Raw genomic sequence first — 23653 nt, forward strand, 5'->3', positions numbered from 1 at the left:
TCACCTCACCTGTTGTACTGACAGTATAAAGTGACTTGGTTAAAATTCACTATTCAATATTATTTTCAAATGTATTCTGTATTAAATAATATTGATATTTAGGTACTAACAAAAAAAATGAGTAATAACTGCTCTCTTTCTCTTTCTCTCTCTCAAAAGGTAAAATAGCTGTTAACATTATTCATATGCATGGATCACACAACATCTGTGATGACACAGGGTGTTCGCGAATATGGTAAGCATGTTCCGCTCCGGTAGCACCGCCACTCACAATTTGCATAATAAAGAAAAACATACTTGTTTGTTTCCTAACGCCGCACAGCAGTACTCCTTCATTACGACGACGGCCGGTAAATAATCGAGTCTGGAGAAGACAATTTAGTGATTGTCGACCAGTCAATCCAGCGACACGATACCGCGTTTACCGACTTCGTTGAAACTAAAAACGATAGTTTCTTCGATGTTGCAAATGTAGAATATCCCCGCTCCAGCATCCAAATATTCTCATCCTCATCAGCAAAAGCAACACGAACAGGCATATACGTGTTAAAATTTTATAAAATAGCAGCTCAGAAACATATCGTGTAATGACTTGTTCATATCCATAATACGCATGTAAGCCTCATAGTATGGATCGCGTTAGCTTAGGCTTCCTTTAGTTTATTAGCTTGCATATGTACCTAAAAGATTTAAAAACGCAGTTGGAACGTATTCTTTTACATATCGATTGTATAACATATACAAGTGAGTGAGTTTGGTTTTACGCCGCTTTTAGCAATATTCCAGCAATATCACGGCGGGGAGCACCTAAAATGGGCTTCACACATTGTACCCATGTTGGGAATCGAACTTCGGCGAGACGAGCAAACGCTTTAACCACTAGGCTACCCGACTGCCCCTAACATATACAAGGATACGCCACCAGTACATAGATCGACACTGCTGGCTCATGGGACTTGTTGACACTCTCAAAACAATTTAAAAAAGTCAGCAGTGGAAAGTCATGAGTTACTGTCGCATTAACTAACTACCAGTTTAAATATTCAACAAACACATAAATCACAGCAAAATGAAATTTTATCGAAATATCAGGATCGGATTTAAGATTAAAGATCTGGTTATTACTTACCGTTTTGATGAAACGTGAACATAGGATTAAAGATTAAATATTTATTTTATTACATACGATTAACAACAGCTTAACAACTGACTCAATATACATTACCCAACTTACATATATTTATACACAATCAAGTTAATGAAGGATATGAATTATAACGGTAAAATTGTCCGTCCAATACATGATTACACAATACCGTTAATTCTAGCGAAAGCGATTTTCTTCATTAAAGTTCATTCAAGTTTAACGTTAACAGTAATAATCCCGGTTAAACAAGTCCAAATTGTAAATAAACTCAAAATCTTATTTAAACAAGTCATTGCAAATACACTAAACTTCGTATCTTTAGAAACAGTTATTGTCTCTGCGTGTTTTAATGATACCGTGATGTTTAAGGTTGTGGTAGCTGGCTGTGTGGGGGATTTAGCAACACATTAACCTCATTATACATAATACATGACATTACGTGTGATTGTCTCGGAGAGGTTGCTGCAGTGTCAGCCACGATTGTACCGCTTCTGTGGCCGAAACAGCACAGAACCAACTTGTACGGTAGCCCTGAATTAATCTACTTCGTGAACCGCCTCAATTTAACGGCACACGTCAACGCCAGTTACGTAAGGCTCTATTTGCCCACGATGCGATGATGTTTACAGATACATAACGAGTTCAGAAATGCTTGCTCCTGAGAATACAAAATACCTGGGTGTACCGTATCAACCAGCCGCGTCTCCCACTCGCATATGTGCAAGGATGTTTCTTACATCTCCACAGGCAGTGTAATGGTTTTCTTGTTTACTGTTGAAAGTAATGTTTATCGATTTCCCACGAGCTAGTACTCTGATTGGAACGCGAAAAATCTCAGAGGGTTGTGTGTGTAGGTTGGTTGCCAGATCCCACCCCCTGTAGTCGAGAACTGTCAGTCATTACCTTCAGCCCGCCCTCTGCTGTCGGCGCTTTTGTACGCCCCGTCAAACACAGCTGCGCTCCGCCCTCGGGACACACCAACAAACGCCATGTGCTTGTCTTATCGCGCACGACGAGGGATTATCAGACCATAACACTACAGTCCAAGATCGCGATTATATCGGACTCTCCAATCAAATGTAATTCACTATGCGTGCCTCATAAGCGGCTTCGACGTTGCGCTCTGATGCTAAACTCACGTGTAAATTTATGCACGATCACGCCCGTTGCCAAGCCTTCGTATTGGTCGTTGTCGGCAGCGAGTAGCGATCAACTCCACCACGATCAGCTCAACTGCCATCCTTCAGTCAGTCGACTGCCGGCGTACAGAAAGACGCGAACTATATGCTATGGGGGTGTCTTCAGCGTTCTAGGAAGCAGTGGCCAATGCTGATGGATTTATACATGCTGTAACTGAGTATTCTTCACAAGCTTCTGAATCAGGAATCTTGTATTGCTCTCTCTGTGTCGGTATTCTGGTTTGGAGCTGTGTAAAGGAACCGAACGCTGTTGATGACAACGCGGGCTCTTCATTCACATTTAAGATAATTTCTGATTGTACTCGTGTATTGATACTGGAGTTTCTGGCTGTGACCGGCCTATGTCCGTCCTCTGTGCGATGGTGACACGGTGACGAGGGTAAGGAGTAACTCTACTATGGTATCCCTCTCAACGCAATCAGTCGGAATGGACGGCTTACTCAGGATTTTACTGTTATCATTCAACGTGTGGCTGTCAGTAGGTAAGTACCAAATGTAAACACTAGCCTAGAATACCAACATCATTACTGACCGACTGACATTGCGTTGATTAACAGGGATCTTGTTATTAGTACGACGTAGCGACAATGTGTTATAACCAGATTATAACTATTCTATAGGGAACTCAAGAACCGGGGTCGAGACATGTTTGATGGGAATCGTGGGGAATGGTTCGTCAGCCTTTGAAACTATTAAAGTCCGGAGACAGATCTGAGAGTCCTTTTTCTGGACCAGGAGACTAGAGTTGAGATTATTCTCCTATCCTGCTAATCTCAGTCCTCGCGGGACGTGTATTATAGCTCTGGCCGGCTTGATTCCTCCGTTCAATCAGGTCTCGCCACGGCTCGATGACTGTCCAAGGTTCCTGGTCGGTTCCAACGCTGCCGCCGTAAACTAAACGTGAGCAAATACCATTAGCAGTAGCACTACATGACCACACTACATGACACTCAGTCTCTGTGTGTGGTTCCCAGTCTCATCCGTCATGCACACTACAGTAATTCCTCCTGACCACTCCGGCTCTGTTCCCCAACCCTCAGAGACTTCGCTTCTCAATGCGCCTCTTTATTTCTAGCTCAAATTAACGCGGGAAATGAAAAATTAAGTAAGAATTTCCCTCCTCTAATTTGAACACAGGCCACAACGGGACTAACAAAAAGGATTAATAATAGGCTTGAAAAGACTGAAGAATATGGGTCTTAGTACACAGTGTTACACCGAAACTGGTAAGAGTGTAATGGGAGCTATTGGTTATTGATTCCGAGTCAATGACGGGTTACAGTATAAACCCCCGGTATTTCGACAGGCATGGTTCTTTATAACTGTTGCTTGGTTGGGTGACGAACATGATGTATAGGTATTCGATATCGTGGCTTTCTTGTAGCAAGCTGACGGGATCGACTCCCGGCTAGATTGATCTGTAGCCTTTTATTTGCCATCCTTCTAACTGCAGTCGAAAAGTAAATTCGTTTTTCTTTGTGTTTGATTCTGCTGACGGATCAGGGTTAAAGCAGACAACACCTTTGCGGTCGTTTATGTCAAATATGCCAGCTTTGTGACATTTGCCAAAGATGGAATCGCAATTGAATCGTATTGGTTAAATCCAGACAGTGTTTTGGTGTATTTTGATATTGTGATATGGTCGACAAACAAGACTCTTGATTTGAAAATGAAGTTTTGATATTTGATATTAATTGTTTAGTGGTCAGGCAGTCTGATACTTCTGTTCGTCGGGTAGGCGTGAAGTGTGCTTACCTGGCAGTGCGTTATTTAAACCAACTTCACCTCACCTAGGCATTGTGCATGTGACACTGTTCACATCCAATAAACTCCAGCGTTGTCACGATCGAGCTAAACTTACAACGGGTGGTATTACCTTTCTATCGGATTTGACACCCAGTCTATTCAGAGGTGTAAAGGACACTAGCCACGGGACAGGTGACCAGTGATTTGTGACAATACGTTTAGCAGCTGAACCTAGCGTGTCCCACCGCCGACCCTGCCCGTGAGGTCATGTTTACCAAACAGCCTCATGAGCCAGGCAGGGTCACCAATGATTCCTTCCTTTGTAGCCAGACAAGTCGTTTTCTCAGCAAACACTTCCAATTCACCCCTGTTTTTCATTTTCCTTTGTCTGCATTTCCGATAGGAACAAAACCCAATGTTGTCGATCTAAATGAAGCGGGAAACACAGTATTAACTGTCTGCGTGGACATTGCCTTGCTTGTCCCAAACCGTCAAGTTAGACAGAGGAAGAAGGCATTTCCATTGAAAGCTAATCCCCATACTGACAATTTGGCCGGTTGGGAAACACCGCGCGTTGAATGCTTACAATATGTTTGCTATTACTCAATGGCCAAACACTGCCACCATTCGAGTGTGTTTAATATGCAGCTAATTTCAAAGACTGGCAATTGTGGCGGAGTCTTAGAGGTGACAGTTGGCCAAGGCTAAGTATCTCACTGTCCTGTAAATTCACCTCCTAAATCAAGCTGGGAGAAATTCCCCCGCTAATTAAAAACTTAAATAGTGTGGCTCGGACTTGAATCAAGCCGCCGAGTTTGTAAAATACCCCATTGTGACGAGTGTTTAGGTTTATTAACGTCCAAATTCCACACCATTCTCGCTTGCCTATTAGGGAGCTATGTATTACGTCACACTCGGACTTCAAAGCGATGTTTACAACGTCAGTTGAAGTGTTGTTCCGAACAGCTGTAAACAGTTAAACAAATTTCAACATCTTACGTCATGGTCAGCGGGGTCCGGGAAGATTCAACGTGAAGAAACTATTGTTTATTATGCAATCGCTGATTAGAAAATCATTACAGATAATAATAATAATAATAATAATAATAATAATAATAATAATAATAAAATAATAATATACACTTGGCATTAACACAGTAAATGTACTTTCTGTTCTACCAACAGTATATTGAGTTATGGTGATTTTTAATCATACCGTCGTACCTATGAATACTTGTAGTGTTCAATCCCCATGAGTTTAAGAATCGTAGTGAAAAACTCATCTGATCAGGGTAATACTCGCCTGCCCCTTTACCCAATATGACAAATGTAAAAAGATTTGTCTTTGTTGGCGGAGAAGCGAGAGGGAGTCGTTACAACTCCGTTCTCCCACGTCTTGTCCGTTTGTCTGCTGTAATTGACTTTCAACACTACAATTTGTTTCATTGATATTTGACTAGAGATAGATGAAGCGCCTTGATAGGGGCATGATATATCGCCCCTAGGGGGACGGCGACTCCGCTAGCATATGTAGCTGGTCTGAACGGATTCTAATTTAGAGGCATTGTACGGGTCCGTTCTATAGGCGATGTGGCCTGTCAAATCGATCGATATCCTCAGTGGTCAACAGTTTTTCCTGCTACGCCGCTCTGCAGTTTACTGCAATTGATTCGGTAAAACCCAGCCGATATAACCGGCCATCACCACGGCAAATCGAGTTTTCCTGATGAGACGTAGAGAAAAGGTGTCAATTCGGTAGAGAACGCTCTGCCACATTGAACACCTGCCCAGTACCCTCGAACTGAGAATAATGTCGGAGAAAGATTATTAGAAAGGAGGACCATGTCCTTGTGGCATACAAGCTCCCTACACGGCAATAGGGGCCCCGCTCGGCTGCTGCTAATGTGCAGACTATCGATCTTCTGTTCACTCTGCTACACCTGAGCCTTTTTCAACTCCGCGCAGCGCGACAGCTTATTGTTAAACCTACAGATCTTTTTGAATCGGTTGTTGGGGAAATGTCATTTTTCACCGTTTGACCTTCTGTTTCTAAATAAATCGTGAATCATTTGTACATAAATACTTAAACCTGATGTTTAATAACAAGACTATGAATGTCTGTGGTCATAGATGTAACTGTGCACTTGTACCTTATATATTATTGACAAAGGATATTGAATCGTCGAAAAAAACAGGAAACTCTCTTCGAATGTTTTGACATTTATTAAAGGAGATGGGGTTTACAAATTATACCTATATGGAATATGTATGTAATATCTCCTCCGATGATAAAATCATGTGTTCATGAGAAACGTTTTCATAACATGCACGATCAGGGCAGGTAACACGTGGCACTCGAAGCTATTGAATTAATGCCATCGATAAAAATCCAAAATAATTTCATATCGCATTTCTTCTATGGAGGTAAGTTGTGAACAAATAGTTTCATTTCCCATTAAATATCGTAAATCATGTTACGCTTGTCAAACCTTGTGGTAATTCCTCAAAATAACACCACAAAAATAAATTTTATCTTTTTTTATTTCTGTGCTTTCTCTTTAGGAAAGATATAAACCTTGTCGCAGTCTGCATCCGTTTTAAATAATATTTCATTTTCCATCGTTATGATAATGTTCATAAATTATGAATTTCATGTTTTCTTGAAATATTTTATTCAAGAATTACGGCTTATATAAATGAAATTATCTTGCGAAGACGGATGTGCCGTGTGCAAATATTTGCCTAAGTAATATACAAAAACATCAAAATGTTTTTATCAATTAAGGAGATTTATTAGGTTTGTGTGAATCATTAGGGACCAAACATGCATTGCTTTCATATTTCTGAAAGCGTTGTTTAGTTCTGTAATGAACATTAATTTCTAAATTATTCACATATTAAGCGTGTTGTTTTGAAAAAAATTCGCAGCTATAATGCTGTGAATTTGCATTAACAAATAGTTTATCGAGCGACTTGATATTTGCATTGTTTTAATGATGAAATAATTCCCGTCGCAATGAAATATTGATTTTCCAAAACCCACACGCGAACAAGCATCTCCCCGACGTAAACACAGCGCAACCTCTCACAGATTTAACACTCCCACTCCGCTATGGGGCACAGTGGAGTTATAAAAGGGCGATAGCACTTGAAAAACAAATAACATTTTTTTGTATTTTAAATCTGTAGTGCGCTTGATATTCAGCAATTATGTATTACTGATGCATAGATTAGGCTGTAAATGGTTGCGTATCGTGTTTTTTTCGCTGGTTCGGTGTATAAGCCTCGCTTCGGTAAGCAGAGACCATCTCCTCATGATACCGTAACACGAAGCAATTGTTCCACGACGAGATGAACAGTGGCCTGTAATGGATCGTTCTCTCTTAATGTAGAATTAACAAAAGTAATGTTTTATTTTTGTTCTATAAAGAGAAATTAACTTACATCGTGGCGCTTAAGTCAATCTGAATCGAATTATGGACGTTCCACACAATAGCGTTTATAAATACAATGTTGTTTGTGCTAGTGTAAAAACTCGTAGTGGAAACGTGTTATCAGTTAAATATCTGAATTATTCAGTTATGAATCACAATGTCGTAATAATGTGAATAGTTACACGTAATAATAAGTATAACAATAACAGACGTGGTCATGTGTCTACAAAGGATGGTAAACTATGTCCGGTTGACCGTTGACCACACTGGTGGGGCGTGTTCCTACACATATAGATACTCGCTTTGTACACACACGAATAGAAAACTAGGTGTATTGTTAACACTCGATTATTTACAGACCGCCGTCATGTAGCTGGAATATTGCTGAGTGCGGCGTTAAACAACAAACCAAAACCAACCAACAAGTTGAAAGATAGGAACGTGTGCCTAACGCTACACTGTTACGAGATTCTTTAAATCTTGAACCATTACCGATTCTTCAAAAGACGAGTTATTACTGATAATATCCTTGCTAGTGGAGGGTTATTGAACTGGGTTATATGTCAAATGAAGTAAAATTGTCAGCAAGCAATGTATTAAGTCTCGCGCAATTGATTGGGAAATATTACAAATTTAGAATTATGTTGGTACGCCCGGCCAGCCTAGCTTTCAGATATTTGATTGATGTTAAAGGGATGTTACTTGTGCGTGTATCGGACCGGTTGGATTACTGGCACATACTCGTCAAACATCGGCTTGATCCTTTCAAGAATACTTGTATGCCGCGATGATATACGTTGTTTTATACCGCAGTCGGTTTAAATGATACTGACCACTCGATCCAACAAGTCGTCTCCTACGGCAGGATATAGTCTAGCATTTAATCCCAGAAATAAAGTCAACTTTTTTCAAAATATATATCTACAAAATAAAACCCAAATGGAGCCGAGAACAATGCTTAAATTCAGAATTGAAGCAACTTGATTTGCCAAATCATTCTAGAGTTGAGATTCCTTTTACATAATTGATCCCCTAGGGTCTGGGGGACGGGCTAGACAGGTTATACTATCCTGCGACCTACTCCCACCTTACCTGGCCCGGAGTCGTCGTTGTGATGATCTGTTTCTCTCACATTTCCACATATTTCACCTGTTTTAAGCTGTGAAGGCAGTTCAGTGATGGGGGAGTTTGTCACGTCGGCAATATTTCATCTATGTTGTGACTTTAGAAAGTAATGCATGTATGCATTCTAAAAACCTGACATCAAAGGACAGTAGAATTACTAGTCACGTATCACAGATTTGAACTTAAAACTAGTTTGAAAACAACACAAAGATCGGATTATTAAAACCCGACACGCTATGACATTCAGGCGGAAGAAACAAAGGAGCCCACCATACCACGTGCCATGGGGACATACAGAACCCCTGCTCCTGCATGGGACCCAGCACAAAATAATAAACAAATAATCCATAGTGGTAGATATAAAAATATTATATATGACGTGTTCTTACAATACCCTCTCAATAATGTCACAACACTTCAGCCCACATCGAGGACAGCCGAAAACAGAATACCATTTCCCAATCTACTGTTCTGTAATTCAGCGTTCTAGGTTATATAATATCATGTTAATATGCAGGGACGTACTGTTGAATAAAACAATTGTTGTATTCATATTGCGGTTTATTCCATTAGAAAATATTAGATTACGTGTGATCTTTTTTCCTATTGGGACATAACTAATGGTCTATTCGACTCAAACTCAAAGTAAATATTCACAACAATTGTTCATAATTCCTTTATTATTAGTTAGTTGAACATAGACCCATCTAAATCATATATTTCTCATATGTCATTCTAATAGTAATTGTTATCGAAGTCAATAGGCGTCTTGTTGTCATTTGTCAGTATTACATTCGTTGTATCTAGTACGTGATCAGTCTAATCTCTCTCACAATCCCCGAACCATATTATTTTACCCTTCCGCAGCCCCTAATGTAATGCTATAGCTCTAAATGAAGCAAGTCTAGATTTTCTACAATTTCTTAAACTCCCACCTCACTGGGACTCCTTTTCAATTTTAATATAGATTGTGCCTATCAAAATCATATAGTCTAGCCATTAGATGTGTGACTGGTACATGTAATAGTGTTAACAGAATATTGGTAGAGTTGTACAAGTATCTGAGGCAATAATTATTAGGTTAAATCATATTTTCTAGATTATAAAATGAGGATAGAATTACTATACACCCACGGACCTACCATTCAGTACAGCCTTGGAGCAAGGCTACAATATTGGCTGCATATGGAGTTCCAATTTATTTGCACATATTCAGCCCATCTGTGACAATGATCCTCTGTAGGTAATAATTACATGGCTAAGTCATTACATATAGTATTTCATAATTTACATTAGGTATGTACATATTTCTCTGCAGTGTTAAACGTATCAGAAACATGGGCATCCGACTGCCATCTCTCACAGCCACATGTGCAGAGCTAGATTAAAGTTTGTATAAACATAGTATAATCTACGGATATATATATATGTATGTATGTATGTATGTATGTATGTATGTATGTATGTATGTATGTATGTATGTATGTATGTATGTATGTAAAAAATCTACAGATATATATATATATATGTATGTATGTATGTATGTATGTATGTATGTATGTATGTATGTATGTAAAAAATCTACAGATATATATATATATATGTATGTATGTATGTATGTATGTATGTATGTATGTATGTATGTATGTATGTATGTATGTATGTATGTATGTATGTATGTAAAAATTAAATTGTCCAAACTGGGAAATGTACCATCAGTTCTTGTTTTATATTTATCTGTCGATCTATATGTTTTTTCATAATCAAAGAAATGAATCGTATGACACAAAGAGTGTATATTAATCATATTTCTTTTAATAAAATATATGCATCATTTTAGGAAGTATTACGTGAGTAAAACGATTAGAAAAAATCAACACTGGACAAGCTATTATTAACTATACCGAAATATCGTGGATAAATAATAAATTTGAGCCGAATCATTATCAATGCTTGTCAGTATAAATATTATTAATGCCATTGTTGCTCCAACATACAATTATACTCGACATGCATTATTTTGTTGGTGTTGAGGCATTTATCAAAACATTATATTTCTGTCAACGTTAAATTATCACGATTAATATAACAATCCAGTTTAAATATGCATTCATGCAATATTATCCTCGGTTGAAAACGACTACCGCACGAGGAGAGTTGGGCTTTGCCGAAATACTTCCCGTTTTTTCACAGTTCTGTGAAACTATTTAAATCTTAAAAAGCATGTTGAGTTTGGCGTCATCCGGCGACCTTGACAGATGTAATTTCACTGAGCGGGGAAAACGCATTTTTCTTCAATTCTCGCCACATCCACGAGAAAGTTCTCGCTGAGGTTGACGCACGCTTATGTAAAATGTATAGACGGTGGTTCAGTCACGAACCAGTTTTTCTATGGCTGAGCCTCTGTGGGCGATTATTGTAATATCTCACCATTTATTAACGTGAGAAGAATTTATAGGTTTTTTTTGTAAATATTTATATTGCGTTTGAAATGATTTGGATAACTAGATACATATCTTTAAATGAATACCCAATATCAGCTTGGATTCTTTATAACAATTAGTGTAAAGAAGGGGGTTATTACAATGAATATAGGGACGCTGGGATGGACAAGTGATATAGTGCAGTGCAGCGGAAGGCGGATGGATATGGCAGTAATCTGGTTGAAGGGACTGTGTAGTATTCCGCCCTCTAATGTCGCACTATGGGACTCAATACAAACTGGGACACGCATTAATCCATTCAGAAAGCGAGATGAGGGTGGAAGTCGTGATTTATTCATCAGACGCCCGATGTCATCCTAGTGACCAATTATTTCCCAGCTTCGCGTCCTCGTCTGCTCCGGCATGCTACAACATCCCCATCTTCATCACTAAACACCCGATGGTTGAAAATCCAACAACCGTTGCTTTATCGGTTTTAATATCTTTTGAGACTCGTGTTTTACTCGGCGTTTTATTCCCATGTGGTGGTTGAATGGATCGCTCTGGTACAATAGGACATTTGTGTGGGTATTACAAAGAGCATGTTTTCCATTTCGGTTTAATTAAACCCTTCTCTCATTCCGCTCAATGGCTCGTCGAGGGCCGGACTCTGATTGAAGGGTATTATGACGTATTAAAATATAAATATTGTTCACGTTATTTTGTAAAATAAATTAGAACATTAAGTGGTATATTTTTAAATAAATGCATATTTAATGTTTAGATAGTGGAGTGTAGAACGACCGGCGTTTGGCATGCTGTTCCTTCAACTTGATTTACCCGGAAATAACTCTTTCAACAAACCGGGATCATTTGAACTAGACAAATAAACACACAGATGTCTGAACCAAAGAACAGCACAGCGTAGATGCTATCTCAGAATAAACGTTGTTAATAAATGAGAATGTCAGTTTTATACAGGAGAGCCTTGTATTTCTTAACTGAAGGCTACAGACTGATAATTCTTTTGAAAAATGATATCTGAAACTAAGGTTCTACAGCTATGCGTTGTAGGCATATTTCAAATGTCACAGACGTACTGTTAGGGTGATTGTGGTTTGACTATTCTGGTACTATTCCGTTTTGAACTTCCTATCATTACGCTACTCCATATAGATTGATACATGTTTGTTTCAAGAATAATATAGTCTCGATTTAATGTTTGGTAAAATATTTCCAAGAACGCGAGTGGTTATATTACATGATCGCGTGAAGCGTTTGTGATTGTTTGTGAGCAGTTGTCAGGCAGTTAGTTCAAACATAGATCCTACAGTCAGTCTTACCTCGCCCAATAACCCACCCGCCCATCCGTCAAAGAAGCATGTGTGTTTGTTTGTTGACCTTTATCTTATACAGTCAAAACAAACACACTCTGTGGCCATTTCGAACTGATCTGAAAGAACCATTTTTGTTTGTTGTTGAGAATATATCTTGGTTTACACAGAATATCGCTCGCAGAACACCCATACAACAACACAACCACACGACTGGCCCACCCATGATTTGTTCCCATACCATCGTAGCCAGTGACCCGGCAACCCTACCCCACGCCATGACCACTGACTCCTCAACCCCACCCAACAAATGACCCGCCCCATGCCTTACCTCCCAAACATGCCAGTGACCCGGCAACGCTACCCCACGCCATGACCAATGACCCCTCAACCCCACCCAACAATTGACCCACCCCATGCCTTACCCCCCACACAAGCCAGTGACCCGGCAACCCTACCCCACGCCATGACTTGCCCAATTCATACCACTGATCATTCAACCCCACCCAACAAATGACCCGCCCCATGCCCTACCCCCCACACAAGCCAGTGAATCTACAACCCTACCCCACAAATGACCCACCCTTTAACTTACCCCACTTATGCCAGTGACCCTTCAACCCAACCCCACAAATGACCCACCCCATAACTTGCCCGCACACACACCAGTGACCCAACAACCCTGCCCCACAAATGCCCCACCCCATGTCTGGCCCCGGTCCCACTCAAACCAGTGACAACACTCGTGCAGCCGGCATCACCCGCACAACAATGACACATGTTCCTGTAGTTCGACAGAACATGTTCTTGTACCGCATGTAGCCGCGTTGCTTGGTTTCGAGGGGAACCTTCCATTAGACATTGACTTGTCTTTTTAAAGAATTTGGTGGGAAGATGTTTTTGCCCTCACCCCGGATCACGCGCTGAAACTTTCGCAGCTAGGAATCAATGTGTCTGCGTTCGCCAGCCTCCCTCTCTTACCCACAACTCCAGTCATTTGACAGCCAGATACGATTGGGTCGCGTTACTTTGAACACAAGATGCTTCGCACAGCCTGTTTCAACCCAATTTCTCGATTAAACTTTACCAGAAATATTTGTAACATGGAACAGGAATCTGCAATCATTAAAGATATAAGGCTTTTTGTAAAAAAGAAAAAGAAAATAGAATGCAATTGAATATCAATCAGTGTGATGCAACGGTTAACAATACAATCTCTTCCTTTGCCTTCGCTGCATAATTTGATCAATGCAGCTATACGTACGTATTGAGTCTTCTGTTAAGTGCAATGGAAAGTGTGAGGTTGGATGAGGGCCATATTTGGCCCATGAGATGCTACATAATTAAAGCACTGAGCAAAACTTATAGAATTTGTTTTGAAAGTTATCAGATATATTCAAATGAAAACAAGACTTTGTTTATTTCACTACATGTTCGGGACTTATGACACTTTTTTTACGCCTTTATTTCAAGTTAGAGGCCACAGGCCAATAGAACATAACATTACAGGAATACAATTCCTGATAATGTGACCTATACAATTTAATTGCATTAAATATGAATTTTGATAACTGTACAATAGTAGGTTTATGTTTAGAAGACACTAGATGCATAGGTGAGGACAAAGTGTGCAAAATAGGCTCATTTGAGGTTTTCATAAGGCGTTTTTCTGATATTTGATATAGAAATATAAAAGTTTCATAGAAAGGTAACATCACAGATATATGGTAAAATATTCTTCTAGGGACACAACCTTGGGAATATTTTAATTTGAAATGTTATAAGTTTGACTTTTATACACTCACCTTTTCGCGAACACCTAGTGTCATCACTATCAAAAACACATGCTGGTGATGTAGTCGGCACCGTTCAACCGACTCGGCTTTTAGATTTCTGTTGACTATTTTGTCGCTTTTTTCACTTATTTTAGCCATTTTGTTTTTGGACACCGTCCATTTTACATTTCCCTTGGTGCTAAAGGACCTTTATCCTACTTCGCCCTTTGTTCCAAAATGTTTAAGGATTTTTATGTTTGTTTATTAAAGTAAACAATCCATTTTAACTTTATTCATGGGAGTTTTTACACTGTTAAAACACAGACCTTTATGACATGTAATAAGTTAATTGAATATCCAGTTTAGAATAAATGGTTTGAAAATATTTACAATAATCGTTTAAACTGTAGTCCTTCCCTAACTCGATACAGAACCCTGTGCACGTCCGATGCACTCACACATCACTCGGTCGGATACTTGATTCAAGTTAAACCATATCTGGTTGTAGTTTAGCTTCGGACATGTTCCGGGTTATGGCTGGGAAATAAAAACAGGATTAGAACTAACTTTTGTTGTTGTTCGTTTGCTTGCACACCTTAGGAGGCCATGAACAGCAATTGAGATGGCTGCGTCCAAGGCTCGGCTTTGTTGACATATCGGGTAAATCCCCACAGTAATTAGCCGCCCTGCCATATGGATTTCAGGAAATATAATATTGCAGAAAATCCTGTTTAATCGTGTGTCTCAGCTTTGCATTGAGAAGGCGATGCGTTAGGGGGAGGCAGATGTGTTCGAGAGCGCTGAGGGTGGGGGAGACGGGATCTTCCTTTTGTCTTGCCCGGCTCAATGCAAGCCACAAAGGCTTGGCGTTAGCGCACGTGAGCTAGTATTCACGGAGGGTCTCGCGAGTGTGTGCAATCATCTCTAATCCTCAGTCGGTCACACTGGCCGGTTTTTGACGGATTTGCCATGAAATATTACCATGTCTTCAGCCCTCAAAGACAATCAAAGCCCCTTCGGTCTAGCAGGGGTTGTGAAGCTCCGTTGAGGAATTAACTTATTACTCTTTTATGCATGTTTCTGAAAATATTTGCCGAGCAGATTCCTTTCAATTAAACAATATCACCGCATGGGAATAACGAAGTGTTAATTAAATGAAAAATGTGTTTTAAATTTAGGAAAATTGCAAATAGGGAGACAAGGAAAGTCTGGATGTATTTCAGTAAGTTTACATGGTGAAATGGTGCTAACTGTTCAGCCTTGTGCTCAGAGCGATCCCTCCAGTAATGGTTGTGGACAGAGATGAACTGGTTCAGCTTGATGGAGCCCACGAGAGGCCCCTACTTTGATACTCCTTGATGGATTAGATTGGAGGACGTCATGGAAACACCAGACAAAGGCCCACATAAAAATCAAACACCATACCGTTGTTGTCATGCATATAATTTTATACATGTATATGTTTTCCATAAATACAGATATCCATAGACACGGATCCACGATTTAGAAAAATCCACACCAATCCACACCAAACCACACCAATCCACACCACACCAATCCACACCACACCACACCACACCACACCACACCACACCACACCAATCCACACCACACAACACCACACCACACCACACCACACCACACCAATCCACACCACACCACACCACACCAATCCACACCCCAGCCCACCACACCACACCACACCACACCACACCATTCCATACCACATCACACCACACCACACCACTGTTCTGGATCCCTATTGCATCTTCCCACTCAGACCTGTCTTCCCTCTAACAACCGTCCCGACTGACGCAGGAATGCCGCATCTTCTATTCTCATGTAAAGGATACAATTGTCCTCTTCACCGGTATCATTAATTCATCTTTTCCTAGTTATTGATGATAATCAATCTGCTGATCTCTAAAACCGCTATTTGACTTATCGTGTTTCATTTTGATTACTTATTGATTGGCGTACAACCTTTTTCCAACATGTCCAATACACGCACAACAGATTCGATACATATAGTTTGCAAGCGCCAGCCCCACTGACTGCGACTTAAAAGCGGAGTATGATCCCCATCCTGCTCTCCGACATGCCCACTGTGTGGACATAGCCTTCAGTGAAGCCTCCGCGGACTTTGTAAGTTGGAAATCAATAAGTAACATATTTTACAAGCATATCACTTACCATACAATAGCCCTATGTTCCCAGAACTATGATTTATTACCAGTTTAGACCGTTCATAGGATCTCCTAACTGGTAGCCGACTCTCTTGTATCCATCCATCTGTTACAGAAGAGCATGAAGAGGCTGCACCATTGCAAGCCACAGCTGGGCAGAATGGAATAGACTATTATTTCATGTATACACAGTATCATTCATTTTACAATTTCTGCTTAACTTGTTCTTGTAGAGTTGATGAATAGCTTAGCTTTGGTCATTGATTAACGATATGTCTGAGGCACGTGGCTTCATAATTAGAAGTACCCGAATCGGTATTCAGTCTCAAGCTTACTTTCAATACAATTTAGTATTTGATTTACAGCTTTCGGATAAATTTCGCTTTCTTGTTATTGCTGTAATCAATCATTGCGCATTTAACGAAAAGATCCCGGTTTCAGCCATAACTTTAAACAGTGTGTATTGTATGATACCCTGGAGGCCATTATTATTCCACGGGTACTTTTTTGCGGTTATTATTGGATTCATCAAGATTGAAATGTTATAGGTTCTCAAAGGCCGGTGTATTTGGGTCTCTGTTGGTAGCGATATCATTCATGTTATGATTGGATTAATACTGATCATGGAGGCGTTCTCATCGTTCTTCGTGTATTCAATGCTGACAGAACCATTCAATGTGCCTTTCTTCAGAGCTTCCTGCTTAATATGAGGTCATTCTAACCGTATTCAATATTATTGTGATATGAATGTAATTGCGTGACATCCTAAATTGAGACTGATGATGATAAATATCGGGTTATGCGTGGATGTTTTGCAAGAAGGATCTCCAGACGAGAGCAAGCCTGATTCTGGGTTTTTGTTCAACAATGTCACTTGAAACAAGATGCATGCCACTCAAGGGACGAGCCCGCATCGAAATTTGGGCATTCTCTATACCAATGTAATGTGAACAAATTCGACATTTTTCAAATCTAAACTAGAAGAGCCACAGATCCTAATAAGAGCATCCTTATTTTTTCGGTTACAGCGCACGGCAAAAGTCGCTGGCATGGCAAATTGATATTTGGTATTCTCCTGGCCCTTGAATTCTGAGGCAAAAACCCGCAATAACATTAATCCATTTTCCGTGTATTGTTGATGGCTACCACCTCCCCCCTCCCCACAATGCAAAGCACAGTGGGGAGTATGGCTTCGACCTGGGCTAAGATTGATGATGGCTTAGTACATTGCATTGTCCTAAGGCTTGGCTCTATTAGAAAGGTCGTCAGCGCACCGTCAGCCTTTACAATGGGTATCAACTTCTATGTCAAGGGAGCAACTTTATTCTGCGTCTTTGTGTGGCCAAGACTTTTTTCTGCTTGACAATTACGTGGCTCCCTAGCCGAGCAGAACGCTCTCTTGCAGCTATAGATTTTAATGAGGTTTTGCCTACACGATCGTTGCGATAATAGTTTCAATGGAGTCAAGAGTAGTTGTCACTGCAAACAAAATATTTAACCGGTAATGTTCCCGGGGGAGCTACTAAAGGATTTTAAATGTAATCAACGACTATAGATAGCCGCCCATTGGCCTCTCTGTCCAGTTTCATTTCTCACTGTTTGTCCAAGCCAAATGTGGTATTGACCGTACAGGAACGTGTCCTCCATCAGATATCGCCATCTCGACGTTTGTTCAGCAGCTGGTCTCCCGAAGGCACCGTTCTCACCTCGGGTTTATGGCGACAAGAGAACATCAGCGAGGGTAATCTTATGTCGGTGGTTCAGCGAAAGCAAATGCTGGTGGTCGAACACTGCGAACTTGCCCATGGGATCCTTGCAGAGTGATGATATTAAGATGGGGTCTACACGTATTCAAGTTTTGACAAACCGCTGACTTCAGGAATTGGACTTCGAGATAGTCTGTGCCTGGGTTTGCACCTCTGGGACAGAGACGTCAGATGTGACTGCCGTTGGGTCTTTGATATTCTGACAAAGAAGATCAGTTACTATTTAACTTTGATAAATTGCTTTTAACAAGTAATGAATCCCAGTGCGCTTGAGAAAAAATATCGAATCTTGGGCAATCGTGTGTACATCCTATTTGACACGTTGTGGATACAAAATTGGAGACACATTTTAGGGAAGATTTCAGAATATTCAGTTTCTTGTACAATACTATTGTCAATGCGCGTTTTCAGTTAGTGAAAGCGCCCAGATATTAGACACTGGAATCTGGTAACAATTGAGTAAAAAATTATATCTTATATTATATTATATCTATCTAAGCAAAGCATTGCGTGTGAAGTGGAGTGCGTGATCGTGTCCACGTGCGTGTGAAAAAATTTGACCCGAAATCAAAAAGATCTCGACTGAACTCACCGGACATATAACTGTTATCCCGGATAATTTCTGGACATGGTTCTAGTAATCAATACTTCATATCATCCCATACAAGCCGCCTTTAAGCTGAGCTATGACTATTATATACAGATCCAGCGGCAATACCACAGGAGATGATAATTATGTTCTAGTTAACTGCTTACAGAGTCTGTCTAATTCAGATAGATGACTGACATTTGATAGCAGTATTACAATCCCCCGGGGGAAAGCTATAGGTTTCAGAAGTGGGTAATCTATTTAGTGAGGGGATAGTTTGGAAATGACATTAACGGTCTGGAATTGACATTATATTTATTATTGAATGGAGACTGTTTAGATGAATTAACACGGTGGTGTGGATGTTGACATCGTTTATTTATGGAAATCCGTAAACAGGATTTGTTACAACCAGGAAATACAATACAATTAGTTCTTCCTGTATGAACATCAGTGTTAGGTCTCAAACTGAGGTTGTCAGGTTCGTCCAAAGATCAAACTGCCAGATTTCATGTAACTATAGGTTCATGCTTCATGCGTTTGCATGTAAAAATGTTTATCTAAACTTTAAATGAGTTTACACAGAAAATGTATAAAGAAACGAAAACGTATAAGAAACTATATTTTTACCCAAGACCAACACACCAAGTTTTTGAAAACGTGCTTTGTCCATATCCAGAAAAAAAGATTCAAGTTTTATAGAAAAATCGACAAACTTTTTATATAGGCTCTGGCCAATTTCAGACTGCTGAAAGGGCTGGTATGTGCCCGAAGTGCTTCAGAGTGGCACCGTCTAGACCTGAATGTTTGGTGCGTGGACCTCTTCGGATCCTGGAGATACAATCGCGTCCATTCAGGAATTGATTTCTGCTAGCACCCCGTCAGCTCCCCAGAACCTCTAGGCAGGATTCATTACCGGTCATAGCAAGACCTCTTGACGCGGCTCTGTTCGATTGCGAATAGAGAGTCACCTAGGTTCCATGAAAGAGCTATTCTCTCCCTAAATACAATAAAGTCACAATCAATCGAGGCTCGTCCAGCATAATATCTCGTCTTTCTCAAAATTAATTTACCAAGCAGAACTGTCTTGCCGGTAAATATGCCAGTCAGTGAAAGCTGGCGGCTCGCTTCAAAAGGTCTTCCGGTGTATTCTACCTGCGTTCTTTTTACTGATGCCCAAATTACGCTCTTTCTTTCCCCAGCTCCATTAATCCAAGCACGACCTTTCGCTCGCCAGGCAGAACTAATCGATAAAGACAACATCATAACGGCCTGATCATCGGCACATCGCCTTTAATTTGTGTTTAACAAGCTTGTAGAAGATTCAGCCTCTCCACGTTTGCCTGCTCGCTGTACTATTATAACCATCTCTACTGAGGCCATCCATCATCATGACACTAAGAAAAAGTCGTCAAGAATAACGAGAAATAAGTGGGGAAATTTCAACCTATTTCTCCTGCCGGAGCCCTAATCCTGGTTGTTGGCTCGTATAATGTGAAACGAATCTCCATCCTCTCAGTCAGCACTACACATGGCATGTTCCTTCTGCTTCTGAATCCTTCCCTCCCTTAATGATACCCTCTGCCCATCCTGCCCTCGGCGATTCATTTTCTTACATCTCAGGCCCTTCCTGTTCCAACTCTTCATCCACGATCCTCTCAGAGCCTAATTTAATCCCCAGTATACAGACATGTTCATATTGTATTGCGCTACCTTGCTCTCGTCGCCTAGCAATTTCGCTAACGAGTTGGGAAGAAACGTTTCAACAATTTGGAGTCAAGTGGTGTAAAAAGCCAATTTTGTCACTGTTCGCAACTTGGAATGAAATTGTTTAACGGTTCCTTCCATACCGCCCAGTCCACGTCCTCGTGCAATCAATACTGTTCAAATGGATACTGACCTCGTAATATGCGATTTTTTCGTAGTTTGATGAAATGTTCTACATGCGAATGGCCATAAAGACAGGTTGTGTTCGAGCAGGGAGTAATGGCTACTACCGGCGGTCGGGCACTTATGCTGGAAACATTGGTTCCAGCTCTTTTATCGACCACCATCCCTTTCTTTGCTTCCGCATCCCCGCGCGAGTTACAGGGTGTCGGACCCCCAGACAATCTGTACTGGACTAAAACACCAAATGAAATGGGAAGTGTGGCTTCTTAGTAGGCCATTACAAGGTAACAGAGAGTGTTGGAATGAAATTGCAGAACAGGCCACCAATATTTCACTTATTTCCTAACCTAGCACGACGGTCTAATTAACCGTCGTCGTGCAGGTTGATGTGGCCGGCACAGAGGGAGCCGTTGAGGAGATGACCCAGCTACAAGTGGTAGTTAGCCCGCTGTCTGTAATGAACCCCTCCATGTGATGGTTTTCCGGGCCATTGTAGGACCCTCTCCCTTCCCAGGCGATTCAGTCTTCCCGATGTCTGAATCTTTCCAGCGGCCCAGCTTCCGCCATCATGATGGCTTGTCTGAGACTTCTGCTTACACTGAGCTTCTTGAGAACCCCTTTAAAGCCAGACTGTGTTCAGTGCTGCTATGTCTACAGCGTCAACATTGCCACGCTATCAGGATAGTTGTAGCTGATCTTATGCTACAACATGCCATTCAGTTCGATGGCGAAGACTTCACAAACTTCCCTCTTATACCGATTGTGGTAAATAACAGTCCTTAAATGCCAGGAAGGAGATGCGGTTATTTAAATAAGCAGATGTCCATGGTGTATTTACGGACAATTAAGGAATGCTAAGGATTATCTTGTGTTCAAAGGTTGTAACATGTAACCCTTGTAACACCTTCAACCCAATGAAACATTCTAGAAACATGTTCAGAAAAATACATTCGACCCATTGAAACATGTAATAAACATGTTCAGAAAAAGAAATTTGTCCCATTGAATCGTGTAAGAAACCTGTTCAGCAAAAAAATATTCGACCCATTAAAACATTTTAGACAAATGTTCAGAAAAACATTTCGACCGCGTGAAACATTTAAAAAACATGAAGTAAGACGAGTTCTATGGATGACCAACTTCTTTATTACAATCAGGGCGACGTTTCGGTGTAGATCCTAACACCTCTATGAAGCAAGTGATAAAGGTGTTTGGATCTACACCGAAACGTCGCACTAATTGTAATAAAGAAGTTGTTCATCCATAGAACTCGTCTTATTCATCACACCAACTTCTAAATGCCACTGAAAGAAATTTAAGAAACATGTTCAGAAAAAACATTCGACCCATTGAAAGATTTAAGACAACTTATTTCGAAACACATTTAACAGATTGAGACTTATCAGAAACGTTTGACATAACGTACAGGATCTTTTGTAAGAAAGGTTTTGGAAACAGTTCTATCGAGAGAGCATGACATGCTTATTCTTTTCGCGAACACCAGGGACCCGTTCCACAAAGCGACTGCGGCGCTACGACGGTCGTAAGTCTATGTTAAAGTATGGGAGTTACGATCATCTTAGCGCTACGATCGCTTTGTGGAACAGGGTCTTGGTGTCATCACTTACTTTCAGTGATCCATTCATATAATTTTCATGTTGGTTTTTGCCTTTTATGCCCAGTGGAATCTATTTCGGGAAATAATCAAGACTAGTTATTCTGGCGTTGACGTTGTATCTAATGATAATAATTGCAAAACACGAATCAAATTTCAGAACTCAGATCATAAAGAAACAGATCGTTGAGACTTGTACAACCACAGGTACAGAAGAACATGATACATGTCAGTCTCAGTGGCAGAACCAAACGAAACGTGTAGAAAAACAAGCCAGAAAAGATCTTTGCCACACAGCTGCAAAAACACTGTCACGAGTTCAGTCCTTACATGACACCGTTTTTGGCATATTTTAAACTCCAAACACCGTCTATATATCCCCGTACACTGCCCCACGTAGGTTGGGGCTATCGCAGCTTACGACTCGGGTGCATTATTCAACATGACGTACATATTGCCCGTATACTCAGAACCATGTGTCTGTACTATTCGCGAGGTCTGTTATTCTCACTGACCGGATACAGAGGCGATAGACGTGTACCGTTTCAAAAGAAGCTGATCTGTGTTACAATCCATAAAACGTTGCAGGAACGTTGTAGATGTTCATTATACCCCAAATTACACCAGTAACTAATCTTACAAATAATATTATTTCATGAACTGATTGGTCTTTGTAAATGTAAAAGGTGTTTCTTGCATAGTGCAATGACCCTCTACTCGTCAGTATGGTGTGGTGTCATATCAACGAGAATCTCTTACTGATTATACAAAAAAGACAAAGCATCTGTGAAGACAAGAATTCTAAAAGTAAACTGAAAGAATGGACCCTTGGCACTCCAGATATGGTTACCAAAATTAAAATATGGATTGGTAGGCAATAATCACTCAATCGTTCACCTCCAATATTTTCCATGCCACTGCGTGTGTTCCAGTGTCTATATAACTGACCATCATTATCGATGAATCAATTGGGCGTTGTGTCGGTTCGAGTCATCTTCATCTTCAAGAATCATGATTAGTATTCTCCCCTAGTGTCAGTCCATCCCACCTCTGCCCCCATCCTGACACATGGACAGATGTATCTGTAGCTTGACCTACTGCAAGTGACGTCGTGACATCCCTTGAGACCTCGCTGACCATCAGACCGGACACTGAAGGCGTCAAAGCCCTAACACAATTCCACAAGATGTAACTGTCAGTATGATTTCATGTACGGAACGAAATTGAGTTAACGCCAGTCTTACGATTAATGATTTGTATGGATTATGGCTTCGACGCTTTGGTAATACTGTGGCGTCTTTTGCCCGATGTCTGAAGGGCCACCTGGCTGCATTGATTTTAGGGTCTATCTTGCCTCAAGCCATCACCCTTCCTGTCCAGATCTCCACACGACTGCTTCAGATGACCACTGCTAATGTCCACTT

General features: G+C 40.6%; 1 protein-coding gene across 1 annotated transcript in view; it reads left to right on the top strand.

Annotated features, from left to right (window-relative positions):
- Positions 1-2170: 2170 nt before the first annotated feature.
- LOC139479718 (uncharacterized) overlaps positions 2171-23653 on the top strand; it is a 90482-nt gene continuing 68999 nt past the window's right edge. Inside the window, exon 1 of the mRNA XM_071262569.1 lies at positions 2171-2828. Within this exon, the coding sequence (XP_071118670.1) occupies positions 2744-2828 (85 nt within the window). The 5' untranslated portion in view covers positions 2171-2743. The remainder of the gene's footprint in view (positions 2829-23653) is intronic.

Source organism: Haliotis cracherodii, unplaced genomic scaffold (assembly GCF_022045235.1).
Source record: "Haliotis cracherodii isolate W230 unplaced genomic scaffold, xgHalCrac1.p SCAF_4, whole genome shotgun sequence".
Lineage (NCBI taxonomy): Eukaryota > Metazoa > Mollusca > Gastropoda > Lepetellida > Haliotidae > Haliotis > Haliotis cracherodii.